This window comes from Equus caballus, chromosome 1 (assembly GCF_041296265.1).
Source record: "Equus caballus isolate H_3958 breed thoroughbred chromosome 1, TB-T2T, whole genome shotgun sequence".
NCBI classification, from domain to species: Eukaryota; Metazoa; Chordata; class Mammalia; order Perissodactyla; family Equidae; genus Equus; species Equus caballus.
Genome location: NC_091684.1, coordinates 175645702 through 175662837, shown reverse-complemented (window position 1 = coordinate 175662837; position 17136 = coordinate 175645702). Strand labels below are relative to the sequence as shown.

Genomic DNA, 17136 nt, shown 5'->3' with positions numbered 1-17136 from the left:
ATCGCGCTGTCCAGGCCCAGGAGGCCAGTGGCTGAGCTGGAATTTCTTGCCTCTTCTCATCAGCTGGAGAGAAGGGCCAAGCTGTCTGCAGCTGTGTGGCCCCTCAGCCTGCCCAGGGGCAAGACCCAGGTGAGGCCCGGAGAGGTGTGCAGTGTGGCCGGCTGGGGGCAACTTGCCCCAAAGGGCAGGTTCCCAGACACACTGCAGGAGGTGGAACTGACTGTGCAGCAGGATGAGGTGTGCGAATCCTACTTCCGCAATTATTACAACAGTACCACTCAGCTGTGTGTAGGGGACCCGAAGGTTAAGAAGTCTTCCTTTCAGGTGAGAGTGGGTGTCCGCCTAGCTTGGCTGTGGGGAGATGGGTGTTTTGGGTCCTACAGATCCAAGCAGTGGGGACTCCTTCACTCCCCAGACTCTGATCTTTCTCCCAAGAAGAGAAGGGGGGAGCAGCCAGAGTGGGGAGTCACAGGCCTTCTGGGAACCTGCCAGGGGCCTGAGATGCACCCAGACATGATGTTCCATCCGGAAGATGAATTTGCAACACTCTGCTCCACGCCGGGCACAGGTGTTAGAAAACTGCTCCCTGGGTGTGCAGCAGTCAAACCAGGTGGCTCCTCAGAGCTGGCTCCCATCTTGGTTAAATGGCTTACCTTCCGTGCTGAGTGTCATCCTCACCTGCCTGCTTTCCTGTCCTTAAACGTTAGACCAAAGCACAGTCCCACAGTGCCCTCATGGAAGAGGATGTGGGAGCTGGAGGAGAAGAGGGAGCTGCCCCCTGAGTGAAATGAAGCCGTGACAATGTCCAGGGTCAGGACTGGGCAGCTGAGGGGCCCACAGGGGCCTGGCCAGGTGGCCTTCACTGAGAGGGCACTTGCGATGCAGGTGGGCAGCACCAGGGGGAGCACGGCCTCAGTCCTCCCCACTCTATGTCCACAGGGCGACTCTGGGGGCCCTCTCATCTGTGAGAACGGTCTCCAGGGCATTGTCTCCTATGGACTGGATAACGGGAGTCCTCCACGGGCCTTCACCAAAGTCTCGAGTTTCCTGCCCTGGATAAAGAAAACCATGAAAAGCCTCTAAGTGTGGGAACCAGCCCACCAGCTCTGGAGCTGATCCAGAAACACCCCAGCAACTAAATAAATGTCTCTTAGCTGAGCGGGAAGGGCTGGTTTCTTGTTAATTCACTGACCCTCATTCACAGGCACCTCCTCTGTCCTTAGAAGGCCAAGGACACAAATTTGCTGTTTTCTGCTTCTTCCTCTTCCCCCTCCGTACACCACCTCTCCCAAACCTCATGCAAAGCTGTTTCCCACCTCTTTTGACCCACACCTTTCTCTGGGCCTGCCCTTCCACCAGGGCTGCAGCTGAGCACCATGAGGAGAAAACATGAACCTCTCTGGTCCTGGGGCTCAGGGTGAACTTCTTGCCTCCTTCCCTGTGTTATATGGCAGAGAGGAAGGGGGATGACACCATGGGTCCTGAACACCAAACAGGCAAGCTTGAGGCTGAAGCTCAACGGCATAGCCCCCATACTGGGAAGGGGAGGGGCTGCCTGAGAGGAGATTTCTCTCCCACAGCCAGAGAGCAGGTGTGGAGTGGGGGTGGGTCTCTGGAGAAGCTCCTCGATCTCACCCAGCCTGAGTTTCCTCCCTGCCCTCCTGTGACCTTGGGGCCCAGCTTGCCCTCCAGTCTCCTGGCTGCACCTTCTTCTCCCTCTCTGCTTTCCACTGAGAGTTCTCAGAGTCCACCAACTCCTGTCCCCTCCAGAAACCCTGATCTGAGCTGGCCCCTTCCTTCTAGCCATCCTGCCTAGGACACCCAGAGCTCTATGCGGTTCCGGCAGGGCCTCTCCAATGAGATGGCAGCCCAGCTCATGCCCTGGCAGAGAGTGACACAAGGGCCAGGCTTGTGCTGGCAACAGGCAGGGTCCATGGAGGACACAGCAGGCATGCTGTCTCTCCACAGCTCCTGCCCCATCTCTCACCTGGCACGGTCAGCTCAACCCATCACATCCAGCCCAGTGTTCCCCGAAGTGCTTGGGATGCATTGGCCACCTGGGCACTTGATAGCCAGAGTCCCTTTCAGCCTGTCCCTCTTACTCACTGCTGGCCTCTAGGCTAAGACTCCTCACTGGCCACCTAGTCTGTCTCAGCCTTTTGAGTTAGCCCTACGCTCTCTGCAGTAGGACTGGAAAGCACCATTTTTCCATCAATAAACAAACACACCCTGATTGAGCTCCTAAGTGCCCAGCACTGGGGATCCACAATGGACCTTATACAGACTCTGTCATGTGAACCCGAGAGACACTGACAATGAGAGTTTCACCCAAATCATGTACCTCTCTCTCCCTCCTCACATGAGCCCACATGGCCTAGATCGCCGTGGGAAATCCACAGGAACAAAGCACTTGTGTTCTGTTTCTATTGCTGGTCACAATCCGTGAGAGCGTGAGCACGAGTGACTCTAGAACAGCAGGTCGTGGGATTTGGAAATGACCTCAGTCATTTAGTTTCTAGGGGTGAAGTCACCACACTCTGTCCACTGGAGCATCAACTTCACCACCTAGAGGAGAGGGCAGCCCGAAGGGAGGGAGAAGGGCAGCGAGGCCAGCCTTACTTCATTTGCATATAAGTAGCAGGTAGGAGTGTCATTGCACAGATTAAGATGGTAGGAAAAACTGTATTACGTAGTTGCTGGAAGGCAACTAGAGTCAGACTCTAAACACCCATCCAACTGGACTGGCAGGAAACCTGATCCCTGTGGTTACTGTACCTCCTGCCTGCGCAGAATCAAACCAGAATCAGAGAGGTTCACATGGTCTGGAAAACTGAAGAAAGGCCTCTCTTCTTAGGGCCACCGTGGTTACTGCTGCATCCACAGTTTCCAGACCACCCAGATTTTTCGACTTGAAGAGGTTTTTGGTTTGGAACCCACATATAGAGTATGTGATCCTTTGCTGAATGAGGATCTCCCTGTGTTGGGCTCAGCTCAGGAAACACTCCCAGCAACCATCTCTCCAAGGGCTTGCTGCTCATATGGGGCACGACCTGGGAGCTGAGCATACGTTCCAGCTCGGAGCTCCTGCTCCAAACACACAGAACTACCCTCTCACCACAAGGGGTACGTACTCTGGGATCATGTAACCCACATAGGCACTGCCCTTCCCTCCTTGTTGTGCACAAACCAGGCAACAACACGATCTCTTCATGACTGCGGGCACTTTCACAAGGGCTGAGCAGTGAGGACTCACAGCTTCTGATCTGGAGCTGAAAAAATATCCCTGCGTCTAAGACATACTACGAACCTGGCACCTTTATGGAAAAGACAAAAAGGAAAATGTCTAAAACAAAACAAAAACAATATCTGAAAGATTGCCCTGCCACATGCATGTTTAGTTTCACTGTAACATGTACTTTGAGGAAATGGTTCTGTGGTTTGGATACAAGTTTGAGGACCCTGCTGTGCGTCTTCCTCCTGTGAGAGATGAGGGGGGACACAGTCTCAGGAGGGGGCAGTGGCCGACTGAAGGCACCACAGAGTTAGAACAGAGCCTGGACTGAGCCCAGGAGCCCTGACAGCCAGGACAGCAAGAGCCCTGACATGTTGTCTAACCCCTGCCCCGTGATGACTTCCTGGCATCCCTGAACAAGAGCTGAGCTTCTGCTCAGACCCCTCCCTGGAAAGGAAACCTCTGGGCTGCTGTGCAGCCATTCTGTGACAAGGATTCCAACACCTCGCTTGGTGAGCTGAAGTCTGCTCAGGGGCACATTTGGATGGGGGTGGGTGATCACCCTAATCATGCTGATTCCTTCAAATCTCCTTTGTCTGTGGAAGTGTCCTCTGCCCACCCCTGTCTTTGAGGAAATGATCCTTTTATTCCTCAAAAAACTGTGTAATGAAAATTTATGTATAAAAATAAACAAAATGTCTCTGGAATGACCTCAAGGAAATGCCTCTACTCACCAAACCTGCTCCCATCTACCCTCCATTCCTCCAGACCCACAAGAAGAGCCGGCTCCCAGGATGGCAGGAAGAGAACTGCCAGGCCAGCTCCTGGGGGAGAGAGGCCCAAAGGAATGTGAGATATTGCTAATTTCTTTTGGTAATGTGTCTTGGGAGGGCTCTGCCTTCCTGCCCACCACCGTACTTCTGCCGGTTCCCGCTTTGTGGACTTACAGAACTCACAGGGTTGATTTCCTGTCTTGTTATCCCACACAGCACTGCTTTTGTCCGACAAACACATTTCACCATAAAAGAAGTACACCAACGGGTTCCTTTTCATCATAGGCCTATTGCTAGACAACATTCCTCATCCACAGATTCAGGAAGCTCAGTGAACCTCGGGGAGGGCAAAGGAATCCACATGTAAGCATATAACAGTCAAACTGGTAGAAACCAAAGATAGGGACCCGCCCAGCAGTGCAGTGGTTCAGTTTGTGCACTCCGCTTCGGTGGCCCTGAGTTTGCTGGTTTGGATCCCAGGCGTGGACCTACACACCACTCATGAATCCACGCTGTGGCAGGCATCCCACAGACAAAAAACGGAGAAGGATGGACACAGATGTCAAGTCAGGCCCAATCTTCTTCAGAAAAAAAAGAAAACAAAGATGAAGACAAAAGGCTGAAAGTGGACAGAGAGAAAAGCAATATACATTGCTTTAAGAGAAACAACAATAAGAGTAACAATAAGCTCTCATCAGAAATGATGGAAGTCTGAACATATTGTTGAAAAATGAAGGCAAAGTAAAGACATTTTCAGGAAAACAAAGTGATGAGAATTTGTTGCCACCGGACCTGCACTGCAAGAAAGACTAAAAGCAGTTACTCAGGCTGAAGGGAAATGATCCCCATCGTAGGCAGGAAGGACAAAAGAGAAATAAAAGTGTAAATGTGATGAAATATAAAAGACTTTGTATACATTTCTTTCAAAGATTAATGACTATTAAGGCAAAAATGTTTTAGGATTTATGGAATATAGTAGCAAATTGTATGACAAAAATAACTCAAAGGGTGGGAGGAAGGATAAATGGAAATATTTTATTGCAATTATCTTATATGAAGTGGTATAACATTAATTCAAAGGAGACTGTGATGTGTGAAAGAGCCATATTGCAATCCTACAAAACACACTAAAATACTATATAGAGATGTAACCAAAAGCCGATAAAGAAGACAAAAAGAGATACAACAAAAGAAGGCAGGAAAAGCGGGACACAGGAACAAAAAGTTTATCACACAAATAGAAATCAAATAGCAATGTGATATTCTTCAACCTAACCCTATCAGTGGTTGCATTAAATGTAAGCAGATTAAACACTCCAACTAAAGGGCAGAGATTGTCAGTCTGGATAAAAACTGCAAGACCAATTTTGTGCTGTTTAGAGGATACACTCAAATATAAAGACGTGGATAGGGTGAGAGTAAAATTATGGAAGAAAAAATAAAGACATGTCCTGCAACACCAATCCAAAGAAAACAGCCTTGCACATGGAGTGTGCTCTTTAATTTTAGAATTTTTGGCCACCTATGAGATAAAATAGAGTGTCTTCATAGAATTATTATTCGACTTTTTCCCATATTTTATTTCCATTTCTCTTAATCTGAGTGAACTAAGACTTCATTATGTTTTAATTATATTTTACTGTGAACTGTCTTGTCTTTTGCCCATTCTTCTATCAGGTCTTAGTCTTTTTCTTTTGAATTTTCAGATTTCTTTATATATTAGGTAGATTAGCTCTTTAATTTGGTATATGTTGCATTAGTTTTTTTCCAAGTTTGCTGTCTGTATTTTGCATTTGCTTACACTGCTTTTTGACATACAAATTAAAAAAGTTTTTATTTATATATCAAAGTTTATTTATCAATCTTTTCTTTCAATGTTTCTAGATTTAGAGTCATTGCTAGAAAGGCTTTGCCCTTTCTAAGTTTATAAAGAAATTTACCCATGTTTATTTCTAGTGTATGTATGGTATTATTTTGTATATTTGAATCTCTTATCTATTTGGAGTTTATTCTGGTGGTATACGTGAAATGTGACTCCAACTTCATCTCTTAGAAAATCACTGTCTACTTGATCCAATATCATTTGTTAAAAAGTCCGTCATTTCCCCAATGATCTGAAATGCCCCCTTATGAAAAACTACATTTCCATATGTACTTGGGAATGTTTCTGGATTTTCTGTTCTGTCTGATTGGTCTCTGTCTTTTGATGAGTCAGAGCCACACTGCAGGAAAGAAGTTTTATAAGATGTTTTTAATATCTGACAAGGTTAATCCTCTCCATTACTAGTCCTTTTTCTTTTTGTCACAATTTTCCTAGCTAATCTTCCTTGCTTATTTTCCAGGTAAATTTAGAAATGTCTAGAACTTGTGCAACATTAGGAAAAAGATTTTATATTTTCATAGGAATCACATTAAATGTATATATTACTTTGGGAAGAAATTCTACCTTTTTGACTTAGATCCGTCCTAACTGAGAACTAAGCCTAGCTTTCTATAACTCAGGTCTATTTTTGTGTTTTTAGGAGTATTTAAAAGTTTTCCTCGAACATAATTTTCACAATTCGGGTTAAGCTTTTCCTAGCATCCTGGTTTTTTGGTTGCTACTAACAGATTTTTTTTTCAGTTATATCTTCAAACTGATGGTTGTTTGTATATGAGAAAGCTATGGATTTCATCCTAATTTAAAAACAATCTCAAGCTTACAGAGAAGCTGCAAGTACAATACAAAGAACTTTTGTTTTCTTGAGCCATTAGAGAGTAAAGTCACTGACAGGGCTCTCTGTCACTTCCCAAATACTTTAGTGTGTGATTCCTACAAACAAGGACACTCTTCTATAACCACAATCCAGGCATCAAACCCAGGAAACTAACACTGATACCATCAATACCATCCAATCTTTAGACATCTAATCATTTGCCCTACTATGTTTACTAATTTGATTAATCCACACAGATTTCTATAACAAATCTCCCACATCCCCATCGTCCCCTATGTGGGTCCCCTCCTTGCTCTATGCAGGCACTGACACTTCACATCAGCAGCCCCTTCGTGCCAAAGCCCACCTCACCCTAATCAGCCTGCTCTGACAAATTGCAACAGCCTGCCCTATGTAGAGGCCCCTGTCTCCTCACTTGAGCTTCAATACCACCTACTAGGCCAGCCCCTAGTGTGAACACCCTGCTCACCCCACTTCAGCATCCACTCCCTGCACTGGGCTGCCATCCTCACCTCACAGGTAGTCTGACACCCCAAGCTGTGCTGCCCAGTGCAGGGTGTCTGAGCCAATGTGAGGTGAGGAGGCTGTCCACATAGTAGAGAGGCCTGACGTGAGCACCTTCTCCACCCCACAATGCCAAGACTTGGACACCTCGCTCTGGTCCACTGTGGTTCTCCTGCCACAGTCACCACTGAGATTGTGCTCTGTTTCTTTAACTAAGGTTCTATTGCTTTTTAAGAGGATTGGGATCAACCTGTTTAGAACCAACAGTATTTTCAATTCCATGACTCACCCCTCTTTTTCCATCATGGGGAGATAATCAACATAACTCATTTAGAGAATGGTACCAGGATATCAGAAATGTCCTTCTCTGGGCAGTGGTGTGAGAATACTGCTTTGCCTCCCTGGCATCTGTTCCCATTTCATGAGGTATCAGTAATTCATTAAGGAGGATAGCTTTGGGGAGAATCAACACTCTTCCATTCTCAGGACCCAGGATTTGGAGAAAGCAGACTCCAGCCAGTCAAAGGCTGTGACCTGGGCTTAGACAGATCAGAGCCTCTGACCAACTCTACAGGCACCTAGAGTAGCATGACAGATTATGCTTTGCTGGGACAGCCTCTGTATATCTCCCATCCCACAGGCTCTTCTTACAAGACTGCAACACTCCTCCCACTCACAGGCAGGGTCTATGCCCTTTCCTATTTAACTGGGGCCAGGGATGCCTTTTGATTGCCCCAAGCAGTGAAATAGGGTAGAATGGATGCATTATGACATCAAAGTCTAAGAAATAAAAAGAAGACAGCTTCTGCCTGGCTCGCCTTTGGGAGACACTCAATCTGGGGAAGCCAAGCATCACGTTGCGAGGAAGATTTGATAATCCCATGAACAGAGACTACTTGAGAGGCTCTCATGTAGAGGAAGGGACGTGCCGAGCAGACAGCCAGCACCAACCACTGGGCACATGTGAGCGAGCCTTCAAGTTTCTGAAGGTTTCAAATTCTGGCCTCCAGGCTTCAAGCCTCGCCTGACTCCAGGGGGTGCAAAGGGGAGCTGTCCACACTAAAACCTAACCAAAACGCAGATTTGTGGGCAAAATCAGTGTGGTTTGTTCTTTTAAACCACTCAATCTTTAGTAACTGGAACAAGCCCTCTTCAGCAATACTCCCACTCCATGTGTAAATGCCTCTAACCATGGCTTACACCAGCATTATCTGATCACTGCTGGCTTTGGCTTTCTATCAGAAGCAAGGAATCTCATCTCAATGCCCCCAAGTCTCATCCAGAAAGGGGCTTCCATAATGATCATCCTCAATAATGACGTCCAAAGAGAGCCAAGGAAATGAAGATAGCGTTGGATCTATCATCACAGGTTGCTGGGGCTCAGGGACCTGCTACTGGTTGATCAACATCCCCAACCATCCTGAGATCAGCCAGCAGTTCCTGCTTTCTGTGAGTATGGTCAGCACTGAGACAACAGGTACGAGTGCTTGTGTGGTGACTGATAAGCTCTTGCTCCATTCAGGCCCGAGGACTTGATCAGACAGCAGTGTGAGGCATTCAGAGGGAATCTTATATGATAAAGGCCACAACACTGAAGAGACACTTGGAGTTAGATGACAAGGAGGAAGCATCAGCAGCTGTGACCTGGGCAGCCTTCCTGGGGACATGTGGCCACTGCCACTCCTGGTGGCGTGTCTTCTGTCCCACAGGGGAGAGTCAGGTGAGTGACTATCCCCAGTAACAGAGGCCCAGCATCATCCTGCACTGGCTCAGCCCTGCTCAGACGCTGCACTCAGACACATCCTAGTGCTGGTCCATCCAAGGAACTTTCTGAACTCCAGGTCCAAACTCCCTCAAACACCAGCAAAGCTGCTGCATAATGAAAACTCAGCAGGAATGGCAGGGCGGAACGCTGTTCCCCACAAGGGCCAGTGGGTGCTGTTCCTCCCCAGGCCCTACCCTTGTCATCTGGAAAGCGGGTTCTTTTACAAAGGCCTCTGGAAGGAGGCTGGAAGATGGGAATGAGAAACAATTAATTCCCCAGGAAAGGGCAGCTTGAAGGAAGCGGCTGGCTTCTGAAATCAAAATAGGGCCCACAAGCTTTCTAACTCAGTGACCTAAAATCTATCCTCCAAATCCACTCCCTTCTCCAAACTTTGTCACTCTCATGCCACCCAGGAAAGAAGCTAAGGACTCAGTTGACCCCAGAGCTGGTGGCATCCCAGTTCCCTTAACACTGATGTTCAGCTGGATCACTCTCAAGGTCTCTCTGGTAATTTTTCAGTCGATGGGCACAGCAGCTTTAGCAGCTCCATCTTGCCTGCTGCTCAGAACCCCACCAGGACTATCCCAACCTACCCTCCTCAGAGGCTAACTGGGAGCCATTCCTTTGGGCAGAAAAGACATTTACTGGGTACCTACGACCTGTCAGGCTCAAGCAGATGCAAAGCAAACACAGCCCAGCATCTTGAGCTCATGTTCTGAATATTACAGACCAGCAGCCCAGTGAGGTCTGGAAAAGAAGAGCAGGGAGAGGACCCAGAGAACGTCAGGGAAAGGATTTTCCAGGATTCAGCAGGCCTCCATCATTTGTTCCAAACACCATTCCTGTCTGCCACATATGAGACTACAGCAGGAATTAAGGACGAAGGCTGCTCTTCTCCTTGTCAAAGAGAGAATTTGAGTCTGGAGGGTCACTAGGCAAGCCAGGTTTGCCACCGCAGGAACCTGCAGGGCCCCCTTCTTGGTTGCTTCTGGCTACTACAGACCCCACTATCTGCCACCCCAAGTCCTTCCCACCCTGCTCTCCTTTGTCCCATCTCCCTGGTCGAGCCTGTGACTGCATGAGCACAGCAAGCACAGTAGAATTCTTCTTTCAGGGAAAATCATCCGAGGCTATGAGGCTAATACTTATTCTTGTCTGAATCTGGCATTTCTTCTGATCCAGACTCCAGAGAAAAGACAAAACTGTGAGAGTTTCCTCGTGTGTAAGGACTTTGTGCTGACAGCAGCCACTCGCTGCTGAGGAAGGTGAGGAGAAGCATGTGGCCCCACCCTTCTGGCGACACTTCACAGAGAACTGCCTTCTCAGGGGCTGCAGACCTGGACCACCTAGTAACAATGAAGAACCCTTCAAAGGACAGGCAAGCTTTGGGGAGAAAGGGACAGGTCAGTGCAAGGGGCCGGTGGAAGAGACGGGCTGGTCAAAGGCGGCATCGGGAGGAGGCTGAGGTTATGCTCTGAAGCCCAGAGTGCACAGGGGAGAAATTCACAGTTTTGCTTAACACAGGCAAGCTCTGCATCTGACTGAGCACCCAGACATTGATCAGGAGCCTCCACTCAGTACGGAATGCCAAGAAGCAGAGGACACGGGGATGCTCAGCCCAAGGGCCTCACCCCTGTAATTCCTCCCCACTCTAGTCCTGCCGTGTCCCAAGCCGTCCTGCCTCCTTCGTGGCTCCTGGGGTGCATCTCCTGTGACTGCACGTCCCACTCTGCTCTGTGCAGCTTAACCCACTTCTCCCTGAGGCTCCACAACATCCAGGAGCAGGAGAGGACCCAGCAGGTCATCCCTGTGAGAGGAGCCATCCCCCACCCAGACTACAAGCTTAAGACTACAAACCTAAGAATTTCTCCAAGGACATTGTGTCACTAAGGGTAGGGCACATTCTCCAATGATTCTTGCACACTTTAATCCTGAGGTTTTGCATGCCCCACCACCTCATTCCTGTCCCTCCTTCTCGGTATGACCCCTACACTTGTCTCAGGGCTGTGGAGAAGGCAACCCCATGACAGTCCCCGGAGGCTTTGTGAATTCCTTTCCTCTGCCCTGAGCTTGAAGAGGACGGCCAACCTGACTGCCTCTGTGAGCCCCCTCAGGCTGCCCAGGGGGAGAGAGCTAGCAAAGCCAGGGACGATGTGCAGTGTGGCTGACTGGGAGCGCCTTGGTGGGAAGACTCCCTCGGCAATAAAACTGCGAGAGGTAGAGCTTGATATCCAAAGGGATGAGCAAAGCATCTCTCACTACAAAGGCCATTACAACACCGTCACCCAGATATGTGTGGGGGACCCAACAAAGAGTAAGACTCTTTTTAAGGTGAGATCCCCAGCACTATCCACGCCCAGCCTGGGGTACAGCCAAGCTTGAGAAGATCTGAGACAGAGGGAACTAGCTATATCCTTATGTACTCAGCCTTGTCACCAAGTCAGTCTGGTGTCCTGTCACCCTGCAGGGATAGGAGCCTGTCACACAGCCGCTTATAGGCAAAGTCTACCTGGAGGAGGAGAAGAAGGGAATTGTCAGCGCCAGGCTGGGGCTCCAGAAGCAAAGAGGGGCACAAAGGCTTTCCTGGCCCACATCTCACTCCCAGTCCCCAAATAGAGACCACTTAACCTCAGGGCATAAGGGAGGGGAGGAGCAGGAGAAGGCCCAGCCCAGCCCCTCCTCCCCTGCCCACAGTGGGAGCCCAGTGGCTCCTTTGTGAGAAACAAGGTAGCTCAGGACATTGTCTCTTTTGGAAAAAAGAAGGGGAAACCTCCACCTGTCCACACCAGGACCTCGAGCTCTCTACCCTGGGGAAAACTGCGTCCAGGATTGATCCATCCATCTTCTCTGGGCCAGAAGCCAGAAATGCACTGGGTAGAGGAGGATGGAGGGGAGGCTGCCAGGGACTCACTAAACTTCCATCTTTAGAGTGGAAATCATTAATTCTTTCTTTATTCACCAACATGTCCTCTAGCCTATATTAGATTGAATAAATTTGTCAACAATCTCTAAATCTTGTCTATAAGAATGGATTGAGAAAAGTAAACTCATTTTTAAAATATCCACATTAGAGAAGGCTGGACTAGAAAGAAGTAGTCTCCTCAACGTTTGCCATTGATGAGTGTGCTTCAACTATAGGAAAAAGTTTACTGGCTAGAAAAGTAACACATGTTCATAGTAGAAAGACAGTTAAAGGAAGAACAGACAAATAAGAAGGTTAAAATTCCCGAGAATTTCACCACTCCGAGATCATCATCATTAGTGCTTAAGCACGTTGGCATCCCCTCTTTTTCTGTGCCTTCATAACCTTCCATTGCTTTAACAGAATTGGCATTGGGCTGTTTAGAATTCATAATCTCTTCTTTTCCAATACTCCCTCATCTGTCATCATTCTGGAGAGGATGTTGGGATAACCTGTTGGCAAATACTTCTGTTAGGCCCAGGCACATCAGAGCCATGATTCACTGGACCCGGGACAGAGAGTACTTAATGGATAGTAATTATTAGGTTGATCGGCATCCATTTCCCCATCATCTGTCACCAGTAACCAGAATTTCTCAAGGGCAACTCCCTTCTCAGAAAATAGATACTCTGATTGGGGAGGAACAATCCCCCGTTCAGGTCCAGGGGTGCTCAATGACTCAAGAATAAACCATTTAGGCATTCAATTCTGATGGACTCAATGATGGTTTGTTTTGGTCCCATGAATATCAAGTCCAGGATTTTATTCAAGACTGTGGGATAAAGGAAGCTCTCTTTGTCACAGAATATTTACATTTAAAGAGGGGATTCTAAATATTCCAAAATACAAGGCTGGACTTGTGGGCAGAGAGGCAGTGATGTTACCTCTCTCGGGGGGTCTGTGTGTGTCCAGCTCTACATGCCCCTCAGGCAGGTCCAGACTATCTCCCACCACCAAGCAGACCCCCACCACAGCCCCTACTGTCCTACTCTCTAACCACAGATTCTCAGTCTACTCAAGGTGATCGCCATCTTCTCAAGGGCAGGAGACATCTGACTCATTTCCTTGGAGCAAGCTTCCTAAATAGCTATTCATGAATTCATCAGTATGGAAAAAGAGCCAAGAGCTGAGAAATGGAGACAATCTAGATTCAGTCACCGAGGGGCTTCTGGGGTCCAGCTCCTCTGCTGGCTGCAGCACAGGCTTCACATTCTTGTTCTTTCTTCTTGATTTCACCTTGTGACTCAGCACTGGGAGTGCAAGTGTGGTTGGTGACAATGCTACTGTCACCTACCCCAAGCCAGAGAACTTCAACAAACCACCTTGCAGATGACACACGAAAACCAGAAGAGCACCGGTGTAGGAGGTCTGTGAGGTCTTGAGCCACCACTCCTGCCTTGCCCTTGCGGACTGTGTGTCTGGAAAGAAGTAACACCAGCAGCTGTGACTTCGGCAGACCTTCAGGGAAGATGCAGCCACTCCTGCTTTTGTTAGTGTTTCTTCTGCCTCCTGAGGCTGGGACAGGTGAGTGACCATCCCCATTCCAGAAACCCCAGCCCATCTCACAAAACCCTCTGGACTCCTCAGCCTTCTGCCCAGTATAGTCAGGGATTTTCTTCGGTTGGAACCCAAGAACCTTTTAGATGCCAGCCTCTAGCCCAAACCTACACTAACAAGTCTGATGCTGCATGGACACTCAAAAAGGATGGCAGGAAGGAAGGCTGTTCACTAGAAGGTTTAGTGTGTAAGCCTCTCGCTTATCACCTGGGAAGTGGGTTGTTCATAGAAAGGCATTTGGCAGAGGATGGGAAGCTACAAATGACAAGTAGTTAAAATCCTTCACTCCAACCCAAGAAAGGGCAGCTCAGAAAAATCGGGTGTGGTAATGAGAGTTGTCCTGGACCCAGCTTAAGATTCAGTTTCATTTCCTGGAAACTTCACCCCCTCACCCCCGCCAAGGAGAGAAGCCCAGGGAGCAGCTGATCTCTGAAGCCGCTGGATCACTGCATGCAGGGCGCCCCATTGCCATGGCTCTGCTGCGGTCCTGGGCAGCACATTTTCAGCCCCACCTCCCCCTGCTGTCTCAGACCTTTGGCTGCTCCACACAGTGTCCCCTCTCCAGGCCAATGGCCTTCAATCTCACCAGCACGATTCCCACCAAACCTCAGCAGAAAGCTAAGTGAAGGACATTTATTCATGCAGCCACAAAAGGTTTACTGAGATCCTAGGATGGGTTAGACCCTCAGACATGAGGATCGTAGAAAATCCAGCACCATAAGCTCACGGACAGATTATTAGAAACGGGCACCAGTTGAGACATTAGCAGAGGCTCAGCAGGCTTGGGAGACTCACTGAGACAGAAGGCGTAGCAGAACCCTGTCCACGATCCGCTGGGCTCCACCATCATGAAGACAGCTCTGATCTCCTCCAAGCATGGACTGAAGTAGGACAGGGACAACAAGCACTGTCCTCCCTTTTCTAACAGGAGGTTCTGTGGCTTCACATTCAGAAAAGGTTATTCTCCTACTAGGAGAACCTGGGAGGACTCTCCCTGGTGGCAGCAGGTCACTATAGACCCCACCCTCAATCACCACCTTCCAGAGACTTCCCTCCTGACCACACCCGCTCCCAGAAAGCCCATCTTCGAGTCTTTTCTTTCAGAGGACATCATCGGAGGACAGGAGGCCAAGCCCCACTCCCGCCCCTACATGGTGTTTGTTCAGTTTCTGCGGGGGAACAAAATGAAGAGGTGTGGCGGTGTCCTCGTGCAAGAGGACTTTGTTCTGACTGCTGCTCACTGCCGGGGAAGGTGAGGGGCTGCAGACAACTGACACCTCCTGAGACCCCCTACAGGGACCTCTGCCCAGGGGCTGCAGCCCAGGGGAGCTCTCCTGGATACCGGTAACTCAGGGCCATGACAGGTCTTGAGAGGAGCGATCTGAGAGCAAGGCTGGGTGATGGAAAGTGAGAAATAGGAGAGGTAAGCTTTGGGGTCAGAGGGTCTGAAGTGAGAGCAAGTGGCTGAGTTGAGAAGAGAGGCCACACTGGCCACATGAAGCAGCTGTGCCGGATAAAAGCATGCATTAGGTTCAAAATGTAAACTCAGAGTATTTTCCCAATATTACTCGAGGGCTAGAGAAAGCATCCAGGAAACGTACCCTCAATGTCATTGAGAAGCACAGGGGACACAGTCACTCAGTGCCCAGTCCTCCACTTGTTTCGATTTCCACTGACTGCAGCCCTGCCCTACAGCCTGTCACCCTCCCTTTCTGGCTCCAGGGTTCGATCTCTTTTGATTCCATGCACCCCACCACCTCACTCTACTTTCTACACAGATTAATCAATGTCATTCTTGGAGCCCACAACATCCGGAAGCAGGAGAAGACCCAGCAAGTCATCACTGTGAGACAAGCCATCCGCCACCCAGACTATAAACGTAAGGAGTTCTCCAATGACATCATGTTACTAAAGGTAAGGGAACCTCCCTGCTGCTCTTGCTGTCCTGGGTCCAGATTGCTTCCCCTCCCATGGTACCTGTCCTTTCCCTGCTTCCTATCCTGTCTGCCTGACTATTCCCGGTGGCTCAGGAGAGAGGGAAGTCAGTGCAGCCCCATCGCACTGTCCGGGCCCAGGAGGCCAGTGGCTGAGCTGGACTTTCTTGACTCTTCTCATTAGCTGGAGAGAGAAGCCAAGCTGACTGCAGCTGTGAGGACCCTCAGCCTGCCCTGGGGCACAGCCCAGGTGAGGCCCGGAGAGCTGTGCAGTGTGGCCGGCTGGGGGAGAGTCACCCCAAATGGCAGAGTGTCAAACACTCTGCAGGAGGTGGAGCTGACCGTGCAGCAGGACCGGTAGTGCGAATCCTACTTACGCAATTACAACAGTAACACGCAGTTGTGCGTGGGGGACCCAAAGGAAGAGAAGTCTTCCTTTAAGGTGAGACAGGGAATCTGCCTAGGTCAGCTTTGGGGAGAGGGGTGTTTCGGGATCTGGAGACCCAGGCAATAGGGACTCCTTCACCCCCTAGACTCTGATCTTTCCCCTGGGAAGAGAAGAGGGGAGCAGCCAGAGTGGGGAGTCACAGGCCTTCTGGGAACCTACCAGGGGCCTGAGATGCACCCAGACATGATGTTCCATCCGGAAGGTGAATTTGCAACACTCTGCCCCACGCCGGGCACAGGTGTTAGAAAACTGCTCCCTGGGTGTGCAGCAGTCAAACCAGGTGGCTCCTCAGAGCTGGCTCCCATCTTGGTTAAATGGCTCACCCTCCATGCTGAGTGTCAGCCTCACCTGCCTGCTTCCATGTCCTTAAACGGTAGACGGAAGCAGAGTCCCACAGCGCCCTCATGGGGAGAGGATCTGGGACCTGGGGGAGGAGAGGGAGCCACCCCCTGAGTGAAATGAAGCTGGGACAATGTCCAGGATCAGGACTGGGCAGCTGAGGGACCCACAGGGACCTGCCCTGCTCTCTGATCTCCCACATGGAGGCAACCCAGGCGGCCTTCACTGAGAGGGCATTTAGGATGCAGGTGGGCAGGAGCCGCGAAGCAGAGGCTCAGTCCTCCCTGCTTTCTCTCTACAGGGGGACTCCGGGGGCCCTCTTGTGTGTGAGAACGTGATCCAAGGCCTTGTCTCCTATGGACGAAGAGACGGGACTCCTCCACAGGCCTTCACGAAAGTCTCGAGTTTCCTGCCCTGGATAAAGGAAACCATGAAAAAGCTCTAAATCTGGGAACCAGCCAATCTTCTCTGGAGCTGATCCAGAAACACCCAGAAACTAAATAAATGTCTCTGAGCTGAGCAGGAAGGGCTGGTTTCTTGTTTATTCACTGACCCTCATTCACAGGCACCTATTCTGTGCTTAGAAGGCCAGTGACACAAATCTGCTGTTTCCTGCTTCCTCCTCCCACAACCACCTCCCCCAAACCTCAAGCAAAGCTGTTCCCCAGCTCCTTCTGACCCACACCTTTCTCTGGATCTGCCCTTCTGCCAGGGCTGCAGCTGAGCACCATCAGGAGAAAACATGAACCTCTCTGGTCGTGGGCTCAGGGTGAACTTCTTACCTACTTCCCTGTGTTATACAGCAGAGAGGAAGGGGGATGACATCATGGGTCCCGGACACCAAGCCGGCAAGCCTGGGGCTGAAGCTCAATTGCTTAGGCACCCACAACGGGGAGAGGAGAGGC

At 49.6% G+C, this 17136-nt stretch overlaps 2 protein-coding genes across 8 annotated transcripts in view; both read left to right on the top strand.

The window, feature by feature from the left end:
* Nucleotides 1–17136, top strand: part of LOC100053132 (granzyme B-like) — a 51037-nt gene that overhangs the window by 2246 nt on the left and 31655 nt on the right. Inside the window, exons 4-5 of one of the 3 annotated variants that reach the window (XM_070273621.1) lie at nucleotides 64–324; nucleotides 940–1158. The exons of the other annotated variants lie outside the window; for them this stretch is intronic. Of the exons in view, the coding sequence (XP_070129722.1) occupies nucleotides 64–324; nucleotides 940–1083 (405 nt within the window). The 3' untranslated portion in view covers nucleotides 1084–1158. Of the gene's footprint in view, nucleotides 1–63; nucleotides 325–939; nucleotides 1159–17136 lie in introns of those variants that run through there. 3 annotated transcript variants of the gene reach the window in all.
* On the top strand, nucleotides 7989–16757 carry LOC100146914 (granzyme H). Of its 5 annotated transcripts, XM_070273526.1 has the most exons (8): nucleotides 8009–8675; nucleotides 8749–8946; nucleotides 10174–10394; nucleotides 12956–13477; nucleotides 14615–14762; nucleotides 15289–15424; nucleotides 15629–15886; nucleotides 16533–16757. In XM_070273526.1, the coding sequence occupies exons 4-7, from the start codon at nucleotides 13423–13425 to the stop codon at nucleotides 15803–15805; spliced, it is 516 nt and encodes a 171-aa protein (XP_070129627.1). In that variant the 5' UTR covers nucleotides 8009–8675; nucleotides 8749–8946; nucleotides 10174–10394; nucleotides 12956–13422; the 3' UTR covers nucleotides 15806–15886; nucleotides 16533–16757. The 5 variants fall into 5 exon arrangements, with proteins under 5 accessions (XP_070129620.1, XP_070129624.1, XP_070129627.1 ...); XM_070273523.1 differs by having other exon boundaries at nucleotides 7999–8946; XM_070273520.1 differs by having other exon boundaries at nucleotides 8043–10394.